Here is a 17,209-nt window from a genome sequence, read left to right as displayed (position 1 = left end):
TTATGTATAAAATATCATCAGGCAGGAATTTGGGAGCTAAAATGTCTTTTCCTGCATTTAGTAGCAGTTCTGAAATAAACAAATAAACATTCACGCTGAGCTAGAGTACCACCTGCTGAACAAATCTGCTCTAAGCCACTTTAAAGAGGTGATGGGGAATCTGAATCAGAATATACAGTATTTTAACCATCCATAGACAATAAACGAAGTTAAAAAAAAAAAAAAAGTTAAATGTTTTAAATGAAATTTGCTAAAGTAACGGTGATGAGCACTACCACTGACTATTCCAAATGTTACAATTCTGGAAAAAGACAGCAAGTAATTATTCTAGACTCCAGTATAGTAGTATTTTATATCTGGTACTTAATTCTGGTTTTTATATGGGATGTATTATATGCTGCAGCCTGATGAATAATTTTCATTACTATTGCTGTATTTACAAACAAACAATTAATCATATTAATTACATTACCAAGAACACCAATTGAATACCATTTCTCCTGAAATTCTCTCTTTACATTAAAATTCTCTGGGCCCAAACGGAAATACCTCACATTGTTACTAGCTCTGTAAAATGTCATTCCTACATACTATAAAATTAACAAAATTTAGTTTTAGTTTTTTTTTAACAGAACAGAAGTTGAAATTTCTCATCAAAATTCAAACTTGCTTTGAGAGTAATTTAACTCAAACACGCATTCACACTCACACAAGCCCTTACCCACAAAGTCTTACGTTTGACTCATTGAGGAGCATGAACATGAAGATAGAACAGGTTACCAGTGCTTGGCAAACTCTGGTATCTCCATGGGCATCCTCAGTTCCAGGTTGCCTGGACTCTCCAGGACAAACACAGGATGGCAGGGCTGGCTGAAGGAGTGCCTGAAGGACCCGAGACACTGGCCATTCTGTGCGTTGAAGAAGACCAGACGGCCCCGTGCAAAGTCCAGCAGCGTACCGATACGAGACGGAACGTCCATCACAAAGATGTCCGACTCCACGTTGTCATGGAGCAGCTCAAACCTACAACTGTGGTGACGAAGAGGAATGAGGAAGAAGAAATGGGTTCACGAGATAACATTACTGTGCCCCATTCTGAAATAACACGTGATGAGCTCTAGCGAACCTGATGGATGTTGGTACACAGTGTAGACACCAGGAGGAGCTGCTGTCCCCCACTGTGTTATCTCGTGGAGCCGACTGATAGGCAACGCCGATGCGGTAAGCCTTGCAGGCAGTCACCACTGTTTCCCAGTAGTGATTCCCAATTTGGGGCAACAGTTCTCCCAGCACTGCTGGATATCTGCACAGAGATATGAAGGCAAGAGGAAGAGCAACAGCATTCAAACTAATCTCAAAACTAGCAACTTTGTGGGGGGAAACAAATCTGCGTAATAGTATTGTAAATGTTATGCAGCAAGCCCATATTGTATACATATTACTTCATAATACTTATGTCAGTGCTGTGTTACTTACTCGATAAGGGAAGATATCTCAGTGTAGGTTTCCACAGGATACTGCACTGAGTTTTTGTCCTCAGATACTTTAAGCACCAAATTAGCTGTTTCAATCAGTAAGTGGAACCTGGTAGCTAAAATGTTATAAAAAAAACAAACAAACAAACAAAAAAAAAGACATAAAACTGCATCAGCACTGAAGCTGGATAAATCATTGTTGCATGGTCAAGAGACACCAAGTCATTTCTAAATAACTTAAGCTATAGCTTTACCTGATAGGCTGACATACATTTTACAGTCAAATGTATATCAAAAGCATCCATGTAACACTATGTTGGCAAGGATTACCTAGATGCTTTATACAGTACATGCTGTATATGCAAACATTTATGAACACAGAATCAACTGATATATGCATTTTGACATGATATGTGATATTGTGCCCTCACCTCTGTTTATTATGTAACAGTGTTTCATCATTTTTTTGGAACCATTTCTGTTTTATGATTTTTAACCACATTAACCAAGGCTAAACGAAGTTTATTTCCGATCCACTGTAATCTGAATGTGACGATACGCAACACAGTAAAAGGGCATAACCAGGCTGCATCAGAGCAGAGCAGAACAAGGAGCTAATTTAATTTGCGATTAAACAAAGGAGCAGTAACGGGATCTGACCTCTTGTGGAGATGAGGGCTGCCTCACTCTGCTCGCTGGCTCCTGCGGCATTGACTGATTTGATGTAGAAGAGGAAGTTCTCGTTGGGCTGGAGGAAGACCTGGTGCTCACTACCTTTTATCCCAGAGACAGACCTATGGGCCATAAGCTCATTTTCAGTCCACTTAATCTCATCATGCGGCGGCTAAGTGCTTTGAGGTGTGCCTTTGGGGGACCATGGGAAACAGTAGCCGCGTGTGAAGTGGATATGGGAAGAACAACTTGCAGAGGTCATAATGAATTTCTCAAGACTGCCTTGGTGGGACAGAATGGAAACATTGCCTGAGAGTCTGCATTAAATGGCTTTTGCTGCTTCTTCAGGCAGTACGCAAGATGTGTACGGCAGGGTAATCTTCACCGCTATCTGAGCTATATGCTATAATGCAGCAATGTGCAACGGATAGAAAAGTATTATGTTGACAGCACCCTGTCAGAGCCGTGCTGGGAGAGCAGAATTTGGCACTGCATTAGTTCACAGCATCGCATGTCAGTGGGAACGGGGTGTGGTATTTGGCATGAACCTGAGGCCCTCTCCTTCCAAAGCGGACTGACGACAATATTCCAGAGTGAAGCTATCTGCACCGCTGGGCTGAGCTGAGGTCCACCGGAGTGTGGCAGAATCCCACAGCACAGTGCAGGCCTCAGGGTTGATCACTGGAACAGAGGGGGCTTCCGGAACACACACAGACAGTATTTCTTATGGTGTTAATTCATGCAACAATTGCGCATACTACAAATGCCTATCATATTACTTCTGAGATAAAAACATAGTTCCGATGTATATAATCGCCTGTGTATTGCACAGTTAATCTGTTGCATTCTGCAATGATGAATACAGTTGCAACTGTCATAAGCCATCACCCTATAACAAGGTTTTGACAGTACACTGCAGAATACAGCTGTGAGTAATATGCATGCCCACATTCTGCAAGAGAATTCCACAATGCATTCCATTTGAATTCTTCACATACAACAGCCGCCCCCACAAACGTTAAAATAGAGCTTACAACCCACCGACCTGTTCTGAAGGGCAACCTCTCACTGGGCAGGCTGCAGCCGGTGTAGTTCACTGCCATCACCCATACTTTGTAGCACTTAGCTGGCTCCAGCTCCTCCAGATTACAGTAACTCTCCTTCACAGTCACTCTGTACTCCTCAGAGATAGCTACAATAAACAAGGACATTAATAGAGTGACAACCTATTTCCGTTTTCAAAAATAAACTATTTGCTAATTCCTAGGCACTGTAAGCAGTAGTTGACAATGGGTATTACAGAGAATTGTTAGACTACAATTAGACTATAGAGTACTGGCATACAGGAGGGGCACGCATGCACTGTGGGGAGCTGTGGGCCTCACCATCCCCCCTCCAAAACATTTTTATTTTGTGCTCTGCCTCTGATACAAAGAACTCTCCTATAACAGAACAAAGCATTACATATGCTTAAAATCTGTCAAAAATATCAATATAGTCTTTATTTAGACTTTAGCATTGACTTAGTATCTGGATCTATTATTGTCAGCTGGTTTAGAGAGAATGTTTCTATAAATGTTTCTATGATTTCACATCTGCCCATCTCACCTCGTTGTGGCTCTTCCATGCAGTATACTTGGAAGCAGTCGATGATGTCTCCATCGTTTACTGTCCAGTACACGGTGACCGAGGTGCTCGTTGCAGAATTAGGCTCCTGGGGCTGAAGATGAGGTTGCAGAGGCACTGTGTAGAGCCAAGGTGGAAAGAAGAGCATGAGACACCATTTTACTTTTCTTTATGAAATAAGGTGAAGCTACAACTTTCTCTCAGACATTGCATGCTCTGCCTAACCTTGAAAGACACTCGGCTCGCTTCTTACCATGCCAGGCTCACAGTCCTGAGACTTAGACACTGAATATGACTTTGAGCAAGGTTGGCTACATTTAATCACTTGCTGGCTTCCTACCTGGTATTACTTGATTTCTCTTCCCATTTCCTGTGGTACCCTTGGCATAATCTTCAAAGACAAGGAGACCTCGTGGACCGAGCTCTAGAGACATGGCGGATTCTAAAGTTGTTTTTAACCTGTCACAAATCAATAAACACAAATGTAATATAGAACCGAAACAGGTTAAATGACCTAGCATCCGCACAGGATGCAATCACCACTGTGACATTCTGTCCACATGCAGAAACCAGCGCACAACCAGACACTTCAAAACCAAATGAGCAGATTCTCTTTTCCTGCTTCGATGTTTCACTATGCAGTGTATTATTTTCATTCTACGCCAAGCACTGTTTAACAGCTTAGCAAGCTCATTCCATATGCAGGACACTTCATTACCTCGTATCAATGTCTTTGTATGACTGTGGGTGGAAAAAAAAGAACGGGCTGATCAATACACAAATCGTTTCTTTAGAATAATGGAATGCCTAGGCTGATGAAATTGATGAATGATGCATATTCATGCTGCCTTAACCTTTCACACCATAAGGTACATGCAGGCTTCTAGTTAAATAATCACTAGTATTTAAACATTTTTCTTAGAAAATACCTGAAATACAACAGCTATTTTCTGTCAGAAGAATGACCAATTAATCTAGAAAGCACCAGTTCACGCTTGCAGTACTGAATTATACAAAAATGTTTTCAAATGACACTGTATCCTATGCATCATCAAGAGGATCAAACATCAGAAATGCATTTCATATGCAGAAAACAACCAAGATTAAAAAGATGAAGGTGAGGTCATACTCACAGACATAAACGCTAAGGGATCTGTTTCCTCGATTGCCTTTGTAGTCTTCTCCATGGTCTCCTTGGCCGAGTCAATGTTCTCTTGAAAAGAAACTATCTGGTCATACAGCTGCTCGAGCTTGGTCTTCTTCTCATCCTCCATGGTCTGGGACATCTCATTATACTGATCCATCACGAGCTTCAGGGTCTCCTCATTCTGTTCATCCATGGCTTCCTCACAATTCTTGCAGTTCTCCTGTGGCCACAGGCAAGGCCATGGTGTAAAATGCGCATGACAACTTTGGTTTGTGTCAATTTGATACATAAACTACAATAAAGGTTACAGTAAACTGTTATGGTATTAAAATTTGTGTATACCTCTACTGAGTTATAAGCTGTTTCAAGTTCAAATACCATATCTTCAATATTTTCTGATCTTTCTTGTAAAACTGATATCCAGTTATTCAGCTGGTCCTGCAGACACAATCAGAAAATGGAACTTTGCAAAACAAATTGATAGATTTGCAAATTAAAATGTATTTTTCCACCACTTAAGGGTCGTTGAATACTTTTTTAATGCATGAGTGGGTTAGGCATGTGACATTTATATGTTTTTGCGTATGATTTCTCCTCATGCAAATAAGACTGGTCTAGTGCTCTGGGAATAAACACCGCTTGAATGATGAATCATAGACGAGTTGTCTATTTTGAGAGACGCGTGCACTTTTCAGAACTCTGGCTGACTCACTGTACTCTGAAAACTTAGCAGCAGTGAAACCGATATAAGTCTTATAAACAATGTTTATATACTGTAGCTGTGTAATTAGTTCCAAAAGAAAGGTGACGTTCATAGATAAAGTAGCCTAAATTTGGACCAAATCCGGTTTTTGTTAGGCTATTTGCAATCTTTTCAGGTGATCTGTATCATTAGTCATTAGTATCATTAGTCAGACATTAGTCTGAGCAGATCAGAGGCAAATAGTCAGAATGGAGTCAACAGTAAAAGCCGCTAATGCTCTTGGTAATCTGCAGTTGAGACCGGCTGCAAATTCACAAAAAAATTATCACGAGAACACGGAGCGTTTGCGAGAAATGTCTTGTAATTTTGGTTGTACAGAAACGTCGCTCCAAATGTTTGAGGTCTGTTACCTCACTATACACTGAAATCATCCTTTATTTTTATCGACCAGTTTTTCTTTTCTTTCCTGGCAACGCGAAATTATAATGAATATCGATTTGGGCTGACGTTAAAGTCGCATACATTTCGATCGGGCTGGTCCAATTCTGATTTGAAAATGTCAGATTCAGTGGTTTTTGTTGTTATTGTTGTTGTTGTTGTTTGTTTTTGTTTTGTTTTGTTTTGTTTTTTTCTGTTCACACTACCATACAAATGACAAATCTGTGTGGAAGACAAGATCAGATTTGGGCCACTTTTACCTGATAATTTAACCTAGTCCAAGATACACAAGGCTTAAAAAGTGAAGAGAGCTACTGTGTCTGCATAAAAAAGTAATAAAGGTTGGTGACTTAATGATCAGAGTTCCCACAAGAGAACTGTGGAGCCAGATCAGGTGTCAGGTTGCTGTTACAAGATGATGTCCTGGAAGACTTGTTCCCTGACCACAGCATAACACAATGTAATTAAGAGTGTATGGGTGTGCTTAGGTATCTAAAAATGTTTGGTGAAAAAAACTTACCTTAAGGTCCACAAATGCTTTATCCAAAGTTGACACCTCGTGATTCTCATGTCCACCATCACTTGTCAGTATTGTGCAATGGCAGAGAAGGCAGAATGCATCCATGGGCTGTATTTCTGCTGCCTCCCTAAATTGTTCAAGCTCTGAAATTTGGGCACCATCCTCAATAAGATCATAACCTTCTTCAACTGTGTCCTTTCCCAACTGATCTTGGACATAGCTGAGTTTCTGATAACTTTTTTCATCTGCAATTAGTGCTTTCTCAGATTGTCTTCCCTCTTGTTCTGTGACCATCTCAAAACCTAGCTCCTCGGAGAGGCTCTTGTGCAACTCGAGCTCAGATGTGTCCCGGCCAAACCCTGAAAGGTCTTCGTGTGAGCTAAAACTTCGCAGCATTGAGAAAATGCTTGTATCAGTTTTCATTTTTCCATCTACAACAAAGCCCTCACTACTTCCTTTATTGTACTCTGATAGGTCTAAAGGTGAAACCCTCATTGTTGACAAGTCCTGTATCTCCTTTGTAGGAGATGGACTTGAAGGCTCCAATGTTTTCCATAGATGTTCTTTGTGAATATCCTTCAAAAGTACTTTTTTTGACTTATTCTCATTCTTCCCTTCCACCTCCGACGCAGCCATTGAAGAGACATCACCTGCTTCAGTTGTAACTACAGAGGACACAGGCTTAAGAGGCTCACTGAAGGATTTTGTGTGAGTACTGTTTATTTCTACATCCCCTTTCTCCCTGTCGTCCTGTTTGTTTATCATTTTATTCGACACAAATGGTGCTGCACCAACTTTAGATGAACATTCTGTCTCTGCACTAGGAATAAGTGAAATTGCTTCAGGGAGTTCCTTCTTATCTGCAGTGTGTGTGTCACTGACAACTGTATCTGCTAGCTTGTGCTTCTGCTCCCTGTCTACATCATCAAGCACTGTGGGCAACATTACTAACAGATCTCCTTTGACTTCTGAAACATTGGGAAGCATCACAGGAATGTCCAGTGGGCCTGTGTAATTTGAAACAGGTTCTGATTTAGACTCTTTGCTCTCACCCCTACTCTCAAGAATTTGATCATCTGCAGCTTCTGGAATCTCAACTTTAAGCCCAGTGTATTTTTCTTTTTTCCCAGACTGCTCCATTACAATGTGCTTCTTTGTTGTGACGACATGTGGGGCTACATTACTCAGACTTTCCACAGCTGAGGTTGAATATACTATTTCTGTGTTCTCTGCTGTCACTCTGTCTCCAGCAGGCATTTTGCCAACCATGGATGGCACCGTGTCTTTCAGACTCTCATCTTCTTTCTGTGTCTTTTCTTTGACATCTGCTTTGGTTTCTCTCACTTTCTCTTTTGTTGTATGTGTTTCTCTACCCAGAACCTCTTCCAGAGCTTTGTGTTCATTTACAGTTTCTAGCTCAGTTTTGACTTCAGTTTCCTTAACCTTAATGTCTGCAGTATCAATGTCTTTCACATCTAGGACTATAGGTTTAGCAGTAACTTGTTCCTGCCTCTCACTTTCGGGAATTCTTGACAGGCCTGCAGAAATTCTCACTTCTTCTTGTGTTACTGCAGGTATCTCCCTACTCTCACGACCTTCACACTTACTTTCCATTAATGCTACATTAACTTCAACCTGGCATTTCGGTTCAGGAACTTTTTCTTCCCTGGCTGGGAATCTGGTCTCTTTGTCAACTTTTTCAGGCACAACGGTTTCCATAGTAAATTCTATTTCATTAACAGGAATCTCTTTTCCACTGACTTTTTCCTGAGGAACAGTTTGTATTGTATTTCCAGCTACAGTTATTGAATCGGATGTGTCTTTAACATCTACATTCTCCACCAAAATAGGTTCAGCTTTATCATGTCTCTTTCTTTTATGTTGCTCACTTTTGCCTGACACTTTTTCCTTGGTAATACAAATGATTTCTTTAATTTCAACTGTGTTATCAGTCCCCTCATTAATTTCCTTTATGCTATCATGAGCAGGCAGTTTGCTGGTTTCATCGCTTGTAATTTCTGTTTTGTCATTTGTCTGAGGCACAGGCATGACTTTATATTTCAGTTCATCTTTCAGTTCATCCATTTTGTCTTCTAACACCCCTCCAGGAACCTGAATGTGCACATGTCTTGATTCTTCACTTTGTTTTCCATCTTCCATCAATACCACTTTATCTGTTTTCTGATTTACTGCTTCAAATACATCAGCTCCATTTTCAGGAATGTGATCTTGTGAGATGTTTAGTATTGCATAGCCAGTCTTCATACCACGGTGTTGAGTGTCTTCTACAGTCCCTGAACATTTCCCTGTTATACAGCTAGCCTTGTCACTGCTTTCACAGCCTTCTAAAGCCTCTGAAACTCTTTCCCCTTTTATACAGTCAGTTTTAACATCAACACAGTCTTCACATTCTTTTGAAAAACCTGAAGGCTGAATCTGTCCTTTGATAATGTCATATTTACTCTCTAATTTTGTCTGGTTGAGATTAACATTCTCTTCTTGGGGCTCATTCTCTTCCTTAACACGAGTTAAACATCCAGTCATTTCAAATTTACTTTGTAGCCATATCATTCTCTCACACTCTGCATGATCTACTTCTGTTACATCGTCAACCACTGGAGTGTCATCTTTTAATATAAATTTCTCAAGATAGCCATCTGCATCATCAGAATCAGAATAACGTCTTTTGAATGATTTTTCTGAAATAACACTTTCTGCATCTGAGAAGTCATCTTCTTTCTTCTTATCTCCAACTGCATCTTCATAAAGGTCTGAGTAATGAAATGACATTGCTCTTGGCTCATCAAGAAGATCTTGATCTATGATCTTCGGTGGCCCAGGAGAGAGGAAAATGGGAGTGAGGATAACCTCTTGACTGCCAAATAATGGTGAATCATGATTTTTAACTATTTTAGAGGTCTCTTTATCCATATGTTCATTTTCCTCATTAGGGCGATATAGACGTCCAGGCTCTTCATAAAAACCTGCTCCATAAAACACCTCATCAAGATGTTCACCTGCAATTTCAACATCATTGACAATGACAAACGAATCCTCATCCAGTGTTTCATCTACTTTTTTCTCTTCTTGGGCAACCTGGGGTTCCTCTGGCTGAACAAATTCGACTGGCTCAATCTTCTCAGATTCATCGCCTGGCACATGCTGATCTAACAGCGTGAATTTCTCCAAATAGTCCATATCAGTTTCAGGCTTCTTGGATTGTCCATCAAGAGTGGTTTGAGATGAACCATTTTGACTCCCATGTTTTGTTTCCTCCGAGTCTATATCTACATCCTCAGGGCTGATGATAGCAGCTGCACTTTCAAGTTTTTTGCATTTTGATTTGATCTTTGGAGTGTCCTCCAAGTATGATAAATTGTCTATGAGTTCAGTACTATCCTCCTCATCCACCGTAGGAAGTTTTGATGGTACAAAAATATTTAGGATTTCAAAGCCTTCAGAAATCAAATTAAAGAGCTCTTGATCCTTATCAAGTTTGCTGTCTGCTGAGTGACTATCCTCTGAATTTTTAGGTTTTGTATTTGGCACAGACACTTCAACCATTGCAGGTCTTTCCTCTCCTATTGCAGGACTTAACAATCTGGAGCCTGGCCTTCGTAACCTGTCACCCAACTTTCCTCTACTGCCCGTTTTCTTCTTCCTCTTGACCTTGTCTTCATCCATAATGATGACAACATTACCCTGGGTCCCTGAGCCCTCCATGCTATGTACATCTGATGGAGAGCTGGCCTCTGAGGCCCACGGGGTCGAGCACCTGCTTGATGCAGTCTCCCATACAACCCCACTATCCTCACTCTGTATGGTCACCATAGAGAAAGATGGGTCTGCCAACAAGCACTGGAGTTTGGGTTTTACAGATGGGTCTTGAACTACTTCCTTTAGACTGTTAAAAAGGGGCATTGAAAAAGTAATGCAAGAGTTATTAAATTGATTCAAACTGTAAAACTATTTACAGAGTATGACCGACAGCTATTACATAAAAAGATATATTTAAGAACATGAAATAACATCACAGGAGTTATTTAACTAATAATGCATGACTATGATGATAAATAATAAATTGTGTTTTTGCATATCTGCAATGACTATGACAATTATTAAAATAGAACTACAAGAAAGCCTCTTACCTCTGCAAAATTATTTTACAAAAGTATCTCTCTATCTATATATTTTTTTCTAACAGATAGATAGATAGATAGATAGATAGATATTCTTTTATATATATATATATATATATATATATATATATATATTCTCTTGACAGTTTATATCGCGCGCTCTTGGTGATCATACATACGTCACACACATTATTGCTCTTTTACATGAAACGTAGAAAGCAGAATGTAACCAATAATGTTCGCAAAATATTAATGACCTGTTGTGCAGTTCCTCAAATTCTTTGTCGTCAATATTGGCAGGCTCCGTTCCATCGTCCTGAAATTCCTGAATCTCCGGCTCAACCCTACAACATTCGTCTTGGGTACGGTGGTCCATTTCGTCCGTATAAAGTATATGTTATTTTATATTTAATTCCGAGCAGTGCAGCTTCGTGTTTGGACCATTTCGAGCTGAGTGCAGTTCTCCTTACTCAGCGCGTGCTCTAAATAGAATGCAAATATTCCCAAGCTCAAGACGTGCGCAACATGAAGTCAGTGGTGTCCAAAGTTTTCAAAGTGCTTTGCCCTTTTCATTAGGAAGTTTCTTTTGACACATTTACTACAACTTTAAAACTTGGATGATGACCTGTAGTTTACATAAACTATAACCGCGCTAGTCTATGTAATATGACACTGGTTGGACACCCCGTTTCGCGGGAGGCAGTCCTGAAAATCTGCGATGCCAAGTGCTAATTTTACACCCAACTGCTTTCACCCATATCATCCTCCAGTAAAACACAGGGTAACTTGGCGGGTGAAAATGTACAGGATAAACTAGTCAGATTTAATGGTCAAGAGCTTTTAAATAAGGTCAGACGTTCCACACAACAGCAAAGTCCTGTATTGAATTTACAGTAACAGTGAAGCTTCACTGAGCTGCTTCTAAGTTACCCCATATCATTAGCTCTTTAATTTTTAAATAGAGGACCCGTTCTTGTCTCCTTTTGTCTTACTTAAGATGCACAAGTAACAGATAGACGATATTCAACATTTTAATCATTTAAATAAACATTAAAAGACTGTACAAAATGTACAAGTGACAGAACAAAACACCACCAACAATGTACATAATTGCAATAAAAGTAGTCATGTTTCAAAAAGTGACTTTTTATAATACTTAGCTTTAGGAAGAAATGTAAATCATATAAATTGTCTGTATGAATTCAACTTTCAAAGCCAGAAACAAAAGCTGGGATCAGCTGTAGTATCAACTTTCACTGAACAATGGGAAAATACCACAGATTAATGAACCAAACTTTGTTTAGGTACAGAAATTAACATTAATTGGCCATTTACCTGACATGCATATAGGGCTCCCTCTTAATCTCAGTGAAATAGTGAATGGCATTCCAGCAGAGGACCGTTTGTTGGGAGACTTGTTGCTACTTCGGGTCTGATGTCTGATGTTCAAGGTCTACAAACTTTAACCTTAATCTTGGTGAACCTTCCAAGACATATAAATTATACAAACCACAAATTTTCCATGGGTACAGAAATATCAAAGTTTTAAATTGTTATAAAACTCTTCCACAATACAAAAACGTCACTGAAGATTTTTGAGTCCCATAATTATTCTTAATTTATTTTCTCAGTGTTCTTGTCAAAGGGTGTCATGAAGGAAGCTTTGAGTCAGGTTATCTTTTCGGCCTTGTCCCTCTAAGGGGTAAAATTGAGTTCAGATCTTTCCTGGCCTGCAGAACCTGCCAGGACTACAAACAGAAGTAACAGAATCAGCCTTTCAACATTTTCCAACCTCAGTAAGTACACTACAGAAAAAAATATTGATTAAAGAAAAAATCTTGGCAACATTAAAAAAAAAAAAAAGAAGACTGGAGTACTTCACTCTCAGTTAATACCTCTATGAACTGTTCTTTAATGAAGTCAAACTTAATTTTCTCGTGAACTGCTCTGGCTGTGTTTGATCCATCAAATGGTTCTGGAAAAGGAAACAAGTAATTATAAAATGGAAGAAAAATAAATTATAAACTTGTATTTAGCAAACCACCTTCAAATAATCAAAGTTAAGCTGTGTGCAGCTGGACATAGCTGTTAGGACACTAACCAAGTAAACGGTTTTCTTCTGGCACCTGCTATGTATATGCAATTAAATATATAACCAACTGACACACACATAAGAGACAAAAGACAGTATTGTGCAAAAGTCTTAGGCACACAAGACAATTGCTTAAGGGAAGTAAGTATATATTTGACTTTTTTTTTTTTGTCCTGTTCAAATGATCCCACAGAACTTCCATCACATTGGGACCCTGCCCATTCTTGAAGTGGACTGCTAAAAGTCTTTAAATGTTTTTCCATGTGTTTAAATGTGTTTTATTGTAAAACATTATAGACGGATTTACATGCAAATAATAATTTACTCTATTATTATAAATAGCTTGCAATTTCTTGATGCCTAGGGCTTTTGCGCTCTAGAGTATTTCTTTAAAATGTTGAAATGTTCTATACATGTTACCCTCCACACAGATGAACTTGTCTTTCCATTCTCTGCAATTTGGCTTGGGGACAGCTTTTGCCTCACGCACAGAGATCACATACTTGTCCCACCTATAGCACAGATGTCAGTGAATTAGCATTAAAACTTGACAATGATGGATGCACAAAATTCCTTACATTGCTGTATATACTGCTGATCTTTAATGTCTTATGGTAAGCTTTTTGGCAGAACCAGTCAAGGCCCACCAAAGGCTGAAAGTTAGACCTGCTGCTGTCAGTCAAACAGTGAAATTAAATGGGAGCCTGAGCTGACTGAGAGTCCTTATGAAACACAAGTCTGCCTCATGTTAATGAGGCCCCACCAACCCCTTCACTACTTTACCATCATCTTGTGTAGCATCTGTAATAAATTATATATGCAATGTCTATATAAACTCACAAGGAACCCACACAAGAAAGCATAAAGTCAACATTTAAAATACTCTGAAGACCAAGAGCTAAAACTCAGGATCTGGAACTAACACTTTATAAGCAATATTTACAAACAAAGGCTAAATGTATGTATGTATACTTGTATGTCACAAGTAGTGTAATATTTCTGTTGTATATAGAAGCAGACACTAGCCTGTCTAGCGCAGTGCTTCTTGACTGACTTGAAGAAGGGGCTAAACCAATTTACAACATGCGCAGTTAAATACAACAGCAACCTGAGATCAGTGTCCAGAGTGGGATTCAAGTCCGTGTGTAAGGTGGAACAATACATTTACATACTGAGAGCATATAAGAAAGGGCTTGCCTGAAGACTGTGGCATAGTACTTCAGGAACCCGAGCAATAAGTCTCCAAGAGATGACTGGTTGGTTGACACGAAGGGGGGAATATCCCGAGGTCCATTTGGGACAAGATGGATATCCATTACTGGACTGAAACACTCCTGCCGAGATATCAATATTTAGGTTTTTCCTTAGCAAACGTCAACCTTTATATGTTTTGCACTATTAGGTTAAATTAGGTTATGAAATAAAGCAGATTTGTTTAAAATGCATACTGGATAATCCTTTTGAAGGCAGGGAATGACAGGTTCTGGGAGGGCTATGTGGGGCGGGGCAGAGAAGTGCAATAATGAACATTAAAAACATAGTGATAAGTTACTACAAACAAATACTTACAGTGCGTCTTTTACATCTAGGACAGTATACCCCTCAGAAGCTCACAGTGTATGGTGTACACATCCAGCGCTTAGCACTTACTCTGGAGGTAATGTAGGACCATGAGTACGAGTGTGTAGCTACTAAGAGTTCCGCGACTTGCGTCATTGATTCGGTGATGACTGGCCCACTTTTTGATCACAAGTATAATGGGGCGAACCCGTTTTTCAACTAAACCACAAGAAGGAAAAAAAAAAAAAAAAAAAAAAAAAAAGAGTCAAATGCATTCTTCACCACTTATTGATCTCAACAGCAGCAAAGAGAGTTGCCCTTACTGTATGCATATGTCCGTAGCAGGAAGGTGTTTCTGATGCCAACAATGTTGTTCACATTCAAATCAAACTCGACACCACTGCAACATAAAAGGAGCACAGGTTACATTTATTGTAGCTAGTACTGGTCAAGAAACTGTTCCAGCAAGGAGGTTCTGTTTCTGAGAACCTACCTGACTCTGTCCCTGAACTTCAGTATGGGCACTTTCGCTCGAATGAGCTGAGGTCTCTCAATGTAAGCTATGGACCAAAGAACATGCAATCCACATCAGTAGCACCAACATTTAAAATGGAAATACAAAACAAGATTATAAAACAAATTACTTACACAGTTTGTATAACAACGTCTGCACAAGACTTAATATGTATATGGCATCTATTTGCTGGTTTACCTACAAGCAAAAAGTAATGGAAGGATATAAAAAGCCAGTTTCCCAACAGCATTGTAGTTTAAGATCACCTTAAATGAGAGAATGAGCGTTCAGTGTGATGCTCATTCTACCATTTAATAAAACCTGGCACAGAGCAATAATAAAAATAAATGTTTGTTGTTCAGAAATAATCAAGCTGATTCCTTTTCATCTGCAGTCTTCTTCAATGCTCCAGTCAAATAAATAAATAAATAAAATTCATAAAAACTTACAGGGCCCTCTTGAACTACAAGACACAGATCAGCATCACTGGTACGACTACCAAAGCCATTTAGAGATGAACCTGCCAGGAACACCCTCGAACCTATACAAGCAATGTAAAAGAAGAGCCAACAGTAGAACTGTCAGGGTGGGGACTCCTCAGACTTTGCGGAACAACTTATACTATGGGTGAGGCAGATATACATGGGAAGAGTCTCTGGATGTCCTTCTGTAACTGTGTACGGCAAGATTCCTTCTTATCCAGGTCCTCATTCTGCTGCTCGCAAGCATGGAAAAGCTCCAGCATCTGCTCGCTCAGCTGAAACACACGTTTTACATCAAACTACACAATGCAAATTTACTTGTTTAATGGGGTAATGTCTGTTGATTTACTTTCTGATTGAAATGAACATATGACCACATGACCCTCTCTCAAAGGTTTCAACGATGCATACCTTGTCTTTGAGGCACAATGCTGGAAGAGGGGTGTAGGAGTTTTGAGTGGCCTCCTCTCTGAGAGGTGGCACACAGCCTGTTGGTTTAGAGGTGGTGGGGCAGTGCACAGGAGAGTGGATAGGAGAGCAGATCTTGCCGAGAGACTGTGTGGATGGCCTTTGCTCTCCCTGATGCGCAGGGCTAAAGCTGCAGGTTTTGGCTGGCTTTTTCATGAAGCATGGAGAATTTAAGCACTGTCTCTTCAGCTCATACTGACTGTTGCCATCATTTTTCCTCCTAGAGCATAATTGCATGAAAGGGCTCTCAGTGCCTGACAAACATATCTAAACCACATTACAATTGCTTTGTAATGAGTATAGCAAGGCTTACTTCCTGTTTTTTGTTCTGGACCCATTTGGGCTGGCACAAGGAATGTCAGGTGCAGACTTCCACTGGTAAGTTGGAATGAGAGGGAACACATTCAGAGGCTGGCCATGGAAACTAGAGAAAAGAGATTTTGACAAATACTGTATATGCAAAATTTGACAGCTTAGTGCAGAACAACAGGGGCAGTTATGAATTATCAAAGAAATCTTAAATCATGTGAAACACAAAAATTGAAAACTCACTTTGTATTAGCTAGGTTCATATGCGACTCAACTCTTTGTGTTGAGAAACCAAGAGGTAAAAGGCTTTGGTTAAATAAACTATTTGCCTGCCCATGTTTATGGGGGAAGACTGGAGACCTTGGGAACATGTTCTTCAGTGAGTAGAACAAATACCTATTGCCTAAAGATCCGCAAACAAACAAAAAAAGCAAGATGGATGTGCTGTCAGATTAAAAGCTTTAGTTAGCTAACCAATGCACAAGGCAAAGACAGACTCGAGTTTGGAATACATGATAATTAACTTAATTATATAGCTAGCTATGAGTTATTAATTTTGTCATTGGATACGTTTTATTGACCGGTTTGTTCGCTGTTTTGATTCCAGTGGAAAAATTAAATGCAGCTAGCTAATTGGCTAAATGAACTAGCTAGCTAGACAGAACATTAACGCCCTATTTAAACGGGAAGCTAAAAACTGAGCAGTTGACTAGCTAGCTAGCTAGTCCAGACCGTTTTAAGAAATTTTAAAAGTGGAGTTTTAACCAGTAAAGTAACTTCGAGATTGCTTTTCTGTTGTAGGTTATAAGTACATTACTTTTCTTGACATAAGTACTCAACGAAATAACGTTCCTGCTAAAATAAGCTAAGCTAACCACTTATGTATTGAGCCTAACTAGCTAGCTAGGTTAGCTATCTTAACTGACATTCAATGGTAGGAAATGACAATGAGGCACTCTCGGAGAACTTGCTTGAAAGTTCTGGCCTACTCACTCAGCTTACTGATCTGTATAAATAATCATATACAATAACTTACTGACAGGAAAGTTATAGCCTCTAAGCAA

The 17,209-nt window shown here is 39.5% G+C and overlaps 2 protein-coding genes across 2 annotated transcripts in view; both read right to left on the bottom strand.

The window, feature by feature from the left end:
• Positions 1–535: 535 nt before the first annotated feature.
• cmya5 (cardiomyopathy associated 5) lies at positions 536–11,366 on the bottom strand. The gene is made up of 13 exons (XM_027006223.3): positions 10,978–11,366; positions 6,582–10,485; positions 5,263–5,358; positions 4,907–5,140; positions 4,492–4,514; positions 4,114–4,232; positions 3,756–3,890; positions 3,193–3,339; positions 2,696–2,843; positions 2,136–2,269; positions 1,477–1,591; positions 1,127–1,303; positions 536–1,029 (listed from the first exon to the last, which is right to left on the bottom strand). The coding sequence occupies exons 1-13, from the start codon at positions 11,094–11,096 to the stop codon at positions 777–779; spliced, it is 5,604 nt and encodes a 1,867-aa protein (XP_026862024.3). The 5' UTR covers positions 11,097–11,366; the 3' UTR covers positions 536–776.
• Positions 11,367–11,735: 369 nt separating this feature from the next.
• The window catches only part of tent2 (terminal nucleotidyltransferase 2), a 5,510-nt gene continuing 36 nt past the window's right edge, over positions 11,736–17,209 (bottom strand). Inside the window, exons 1-14 of the mRNA XM_081715047.1 lie at positions 16,389–17,209; positions 16,150–16,260; positions 15,780–16,056; positions 15,529–15,643; positions 15,336–15,427; positions 15,021–15,084; positions 14,866–14,932; positions 14,696–14,772; positions 14,463–14,591; positions 14,261–14,304; positions 14,010–14,146; positions 13,233–13,324; positions 12,616–12,695; positions 11,736–12,468 (exon numbers count right to left, since the gene is read on the bottom strand). The exon at positions 16,389–17,209 is cut by the window's right edge and continues 36 nt beyond it. Coding sequence (XP_081571173.1) covers positions 12,394–12,468; positions 12,616–12,695; positions 13,233–13,324; positions 14,010–14,146; positions 14,261–14,304; positions 14,463–14,591; positions 14,696–14,772; positions 14,866–14,932; positions 15,021–15,084; positions 15,336–15,427; positions 15,529–15,643; positions 15,780–16,056; positions 16,150–16,260; positions 16,389–16,516 — 1,488 coding nt within the window. The 5' untranslated portion in view covers positions 16,517–17,209 and the 3' untranslated portion in view covers positions 11,736–12,393. The remainder of the gene's footprint in view (positions 12,469–12,615; positions 12,696–13,232; positions 13,325–14,009; positions 14,147–14,260; positions 14,305–14,462; positions 14,592–14,695; positions 14,773–14,865; positions 14,933–15,020; positions 15,085–15,335; positions 15,428–15,528; positions 15,644–15,779; positions 16,057–16,149; positions 16,261–16,388) is intronic.

This window comes from Electrophorus electricus, chromosome 5, assembly GCF_041902795.1.
Source record: "Electrophorus electricus isolate QZ-2024a chromosome 5, ASM4190279v1, whole genome shotgun sequence".
Lineage (NCBI taxonomy): Eukaryota > Metazoa > Chordata > Actinopteri > Gymnotiformes > Gymnotidae > Electrophorus > Electrophorus electricus.
Note: the sequence above shows the minus strand (reverse complement) of the source record. Positions and strands in the feature narration are given on the sequence as shown.

Coding starts and splice junctions, on each gene's coding strand:
- cmya5 (XM_027006223.3), bottom strand. CDS start 11,096: ATGGACCACCGTACCCAAGACGAATGTTGTAGGGTTGAGCCGGAGATT. Junction 4,515..4,906: donor ATCCCTTAGCGTTTATGTCT/GTGAGTATGACC, acceptor TTCCACCCACAG/TCATACAAAGACATTGATAC. Junction 2,844..3,192: donor GAGGTTGCCCTTCAGAACAG/GTCGGTGGGTTG, acceptor GTGTTCCGGAAG/CCCCCTCTGTTCCAGTGATC.